This window comes from Microtus ochrogaster (genome assembly GCF_000317375.1).
Source record: "Microtus ochrogaster isolate Prairie Vole_2 chromosome 6 unlocalized genomic scaffold, MicOch1.0 chr6_random_2, whole genome shotgun sequence".
Taxonomy (NCBI): domain Eukaryota; kingdom Metazoa; phylum Chordata; class Mammalia; order Rodentia; family Cricetidae; genus Microtus; species Microtus ochrogaster.
Genome location: NW_004949095.1, coordinates 215,450 through 220,831, shown reverse-complemented (window position 1 = coordinate 220,831; position 5,382 = coordinate 215,450). Strand labels below are relative to the sequence as shown.

Below are 5,382 nucleotides of genomic sequence, written 5' to 3'. Positions count from 1 at the left end.
TGGAGCCTGTCCTGGAACTAGCTCTGTGGACCAGGCTGGTCTCGAACTCACAGAGATCCGCCTGCCTCTGCCTCCCGAGTGCTGGGATTAAAGGCTTGCGCCACCACTGCCCAGCTACAGATAATGATTATATAGTTCCTTATGCATACTTTGCTATACTATGGAACTTTAGATTTCCCCCTCTTATTTAAATAATAGTTATTATGCATACTTGACTATGCTATAGAACTTTGGATTTTCCCTTTTTCTTAAATTATTTATGTGCATTGATGTTCACTTGCGTGTATGTCTGTGTGAGGGTGTCAGAAGCTCTGGAACTGGAGTTAACATACAGGTGTGAGCTGCCATGTGAGTGCTGGGAAGTGAACCCAGGTCCTTTGGAAGAGCAGACAGTGCTCTTAACTGCTGAGCCATTCTCCAGCCCACCCCCCCCCTTTTTTTTTATAATGATTTACATTTTTCTTACTCCCTCTCCCTCCTTTCTTCTCTTGTTCCTCTCCTGTCTTCTCTCTTTAACCCTTTCCCTTTCTCTTCCTTCCCTCCTCTATCTCCTACCTTCCTCCTTCTCCCTTCTATTCCTCTTCTCTACCTTTCTCTGCCCTCCCTCTTTTAGTTTTGGTTTTTCAAGATGTGGTCTCAGCCCAGGCAGACCATGAGCTCACTATGTAGGTGCAGATGACTTTGAACTCCTTACCCTTCCTGTATTCTGCCAGTGTGTGCTCACTTTTTGCATTTTCTGGCAAGGAGTCATGTTTCCTTTCCTGTACTTCTCTAAATGCAGTGTTTTAGATGTTAAGGAAAAACAGATAATAAGAAATTTAGTTATAGACTGTGATGTCTGGTTCAGAGTTCTGAAGATACTGTTTTCCTGTCTTTATTTTATTGAATGAGTTTTCTGTCTTTCAGAAATATTTTAAGAAATAAAAGCTTGGACAACTTTTAGCTTTTCAGCAAAATTGAGCAGAAGTTATAGAAATTTCTCATATTCTTCCTATTCTCATGCATAATTATTCTCTTATAATCAGTACTTCCCACCAGAGTCAGAAATATATTACAGGGGGCTGGAGAGATGGCTCAGAGGTTAAGAGCACTGCCTGCTCTTCCAGAGGTCCTGAGTTCAATTCCCAGCAACCACATGGTGGCTCACAACCATCTGGTGCCCTCCTCTGGCGTGTGGGTATACATCGAGGCAGAATGTTGTATACATAATAAATAAATAAATCTTTTAAAAAAAAGAAATATATTACAACCAGGTGTGATGGCTCCTGCCTTTAATCTTAGCACTTGGGAGGCAGTTGCCTGTAGAGCTCTGTGAGTTCAAAACCAGTTTCCTCTACATAGTGAGTTTTAGGACAGCCAAGTCTACAGAGAGACCCTCTCTCTCAAAAGACCAGAAAAGAAAAAAGAAATGGATTACAATCAGTGAACCCACTTTGGCACATCATTGTCGCCTAGTTTACATTGTATGGGTTTGGAGAACTATATAGTGACATGTATCCACTGTGCTGGTATCAGAGTAGCTTCATTGCCTTAAAACCAACATAGTTTTAATGTGTAAATATTGCCTAGATTACTCAGGTGATATCCTGATTTCTTATCTTTGTGTAGGTGAATTTTTCTGATGTGTGTATATACATATTTGTGTATGTGCACCTGTACATGGGAAAACACAGTTGTTCTGAAGAAACAGACACTTATTTATTACCTGAACTGTTATCCCAGCCCTCCCTTCTTCCTCCCTAGCTTTTTTTCCCCATTGCCTGGGTCTTATTCTATAGCCCAAGCCAGCCTTGAATTTGTGACACTCTTCCTGCCTCCGCCTCTTGAATACTGGAATTACAGGCATGAGTCAACATGCTCAAGCAATGTCTAGATTTCTGATATACTTATTGACAGTTACCTTTCCATTTGCAGATGGATTGAGTGATGAGAACAATGATGATCGAGTATTAAAATGCTGTCTGCAGTACCAGGAATTATTTCCATATTCTCTTGTTATTCTGTGCACGTGAGTGTCATAGTCATTGTGTTTTTGTTTTGTTTTTTAAAATAATAGCTTATGGTAAAGAATTTTTAGAAATTTTATTCACCAAATTAAGGATCAAACAATTAATTTTCTAAATATGCCACAAATCATACTCAGCTATTATTTTTTATGATACACGATCCCAAAGGAATGAGATACTAAGTGAATGAGCTTTTATTTCAATATAACTGATATACTACTCAGAACACTTTGAGGAATGGGAAGTTGATGTCAAAATCTTAAAGAATTTTCCAGTCATAGGAGGCAAAAGTTTGGTTATTTATTTATATACAAGGAGAAGGTATCTTATGTTACATTACCTTGTGGGTGCCTCTTCTGCAGTAAATTTGCCTGGGCTATAGTCCTAGGTCTATCAGCTATCAGCTGTATGACTCTCTACAGTTTTTCTAACTTGGCTTCTTTGTGTCTAAAAAACAGAAGGATGAATACCTGCTTCATAAGGTTTATTAGGTAATGTATGTAAAGCAATTAGAGTAGTGCCTAGCACATGGTCAAATCTTTTTTTTTTTTAATTTTTTAAATTGAGACAAGGTAGCCATGTAGCTCATGTTGGCCTAGAGCTCATATAACCGTGTAGCCTTGATTGGCCTAGAACTTTTTCCTTTTGGCTTTTTCAAACAGGGTTTATAGCCCTGGCTGTCCTGGAATTCTTCTGTAGACCAGGCTGGCCTTAAATTCAGGGATTCATCTGCCTCTGCCTCCTGAGTGCTGGGTTTAAAAGCATGAGCTACCACTGCCTGCCTAGCCTAGAATTTTTCTGTAAAGCAGGTTGGCATCAAACTCATGAAGACCCACTTGCTTCTGTGCTCTGAGTAGTAGGAATAAAGGTATGTGCTGCTTCACTCAACAGGGCTTTTCTTTAAATGTTGATACTGTAAATGTTTAAATGTGTGCTGTAGAAGTCTTCTCCCAACTTGTACCTATTGTGAGGGTGCATGTCTTTGGCTGCATGGATAATGATGGTGATGATGTTACACTTGTTATCAGTTGTTGAAGTAGTAATAGGAAAAAACACAATACAGTATACTATGCATTATTTTCTTTGAAACCTTGGAAAGCAAATTTCATTTAAAGAGATGAGAAAGCAGACTCCTCATAAGATTAGGAGATCTGGAATCAGAATCCACTGCTCCAAGATTATTTTAAGTGTTTCCCTTAGATTTACTATCTGAACTATCTGAACTAACAACTTCAATTAATATCTCAGGTCTATATGATTCTTCTAAGTTCCAGGCTAATATATTCACCTACTTATTTGATAGTTTTACTTGTATTTTGAAGACATTTGAAATTTATCATTATTAAAAAAATAAACTCTTGGTTTTTCCTTCTATTTATTTATTTTTCTCTCGTGTATTACATCCCAACCTCATTTCCCCTTCCTCTTCTCCCCCCCCCCCATCTTTGCTCTCCCCAGATCCATTCCTCCTCCATTTCTCTTCAGAAAAGGACAGTTCTAGAGATATCAACGAAACATGGCATATTAAAGTTGCTTTAAGACTAGTCATATTCCCTCATATTAAGGCTAAATGAGGCAACCAAGTAGAAGGAAAGGGTTCCAAAAGCAGGCAAAAGAGTCAGACAGCCCTGCTCACTGTTAGGAGCCCCACAAGAATACCAGGCTACACAGTTATAACGTGTATTCAGAAGACCTAGGTCAACCATATGGATTCCCTGATAGTGAGTCCCTGTGAACCCTGGTTTCTTGTGGCTCAATCCTTCTTTCCTCTCTTCCTCAGGACTCTCTGAACTCTGCCTAATTTAAACTATTTTTTAAGTGAGTGAAAAGTGCCATATTTGATCTGTTTCCAAAGTCCTATGCTGAGTCCTAGTGTAAAGAACATACTTTCATATTTTGTTCTGCTGGGTCTCTTTGTTATCTCCCTGCCACCACTCCACATTAAATCATGCTACTTTCCCCTTTACTACTCTTAACACTATCATGCTTTCTACTTCCTCACTCGCTGTCCTTATTGTTCTAAAAATTAAACGGTACTTCTTTATTTATATTATGAAGAATTCCAGCAATATTCAAAGTGAAGAATAAACTCCTGGGACTGGAAATATACTTGAGTGGCAGAGCTCTTACTAGCATCCATGCGGCCCTAGACTCAATTCCCAGTTCTAGAAGGCAGGGAGGAATGGAATCCTAATGTAACTACAACAATTATTAAGAGTCTGCTGTTTTTTTCTGTCATCCGTATCTTTATTCACTCCCTATCTAGCTTGATTATTTTTAGTTATTTGTTTTTGAGAAAAAAAATGTACTTTTGTTGGAATGCACAGATATATTAATAACTATCAGCATTATCAAATTGACACAGTAGCATGGTTCATATTTCTGTCAATATATAAAACATATTGATCATCCCAGAAAATACTGGTATGTCTTTCTTCCCCCTTTTTTCCTTGTTTCGTAAGAAGATGCTTATGAGCTGTAGAGATGCCTCAGCAGTTAAAAGCATGCACTCCTCTTGGCAGAGGACCTAAGTTTGATTTTCAACCGGATATCGGGCAGCTTACAACTACCTAGAACTTCTTCACTTCCAGGGAATCTGACAGCCTCTCCTGGCCTCTGCAACACCTGTGCATGTGACACATGTGTGCGTGAGCACACAAGTACAAATATTGAATGACGGTTGAAAGGCACCACATGAAATTTATGGGCTATTGCTAGTGCTTAACGAGAAGTTTATAGAAACTTCAAATAATCTAAGCCTTAATCTTTTTTAAGTTTTATTTTTATAATTTTTAATTTTGTTTATGTATGTGTGGGCATGTGAGTATGCGTGCAGGAACCTTCAGATGCCAGGGGCATCTGGTGCTCTGAATAAGCAGGAAGTACTCTTAACCACTAAACAACCCCTTTAGTCCCATATAAATGCTTTTATCGAGTTCATTTCTAAATTTCTAACCATTTTTAATGTTTATATTGATAACTTGTGTTTCTGAATTGACATATAGTTGATCTTCTAAAATGTTTTTTTTCCCTTCAGAGATGATAGAAATTTAAGAAGTAAAGGACTGATAAGTGGTGTGAAGTCACTCAGTAAAGAAGAATTGGATGCAGAGATAGTATCTTTAGCTCTGAACACAAGTGTGTGTCCTCAGCCTTGTATTTCTAAGCAACCGCTGAAAGCAGGTAATTTTACTATTAATGATTAGAAAGAAGTACCTCTTGTGCCCTAATATTTTTGGAAACATTTAAAACTAATAATACATTTTTATCTAATACATTTTTTTTACCTCTTCAAAATGATTTTATTTTTTTTTAATTCTTTTTTTTATTGAGAAAAGGAAAAAAAAAACAAGTTTCCACCTCCTCCCAGCCTCCC

The 5,382-nt window shown here is 37.9% G+C and overlaps 1 protein-coding gene across 3 annotated transcripts in view; it reads left to right on the top strand.

Moving 5' to 3' along the window:
- The window catches only part of Swt1 (SWT1, RNA endoribonuclease homolog), an 85,165-nt gene that overhangs the window by 34,950 nt on the left and 44,833 nt on the right, over positions 1-5,382 (top strand). For all 3 annotated transcript variants that reach the window (XM_026787627.1, XM_013352480.2, XM_026787626.1), the window contains exons 11-12: positions 1,915-2,008; positions 5,044-5,189. In XM_026787627.1, the coding sequence (XP_026643428.1) occupies positions 1,915-2,008; positions 5,044-5,189 (240 nt within the window). The remainder of the gene's footprint in view (positions 1-1,914; positions 2,009-5,043; positions 5,190-5,382) is intronic.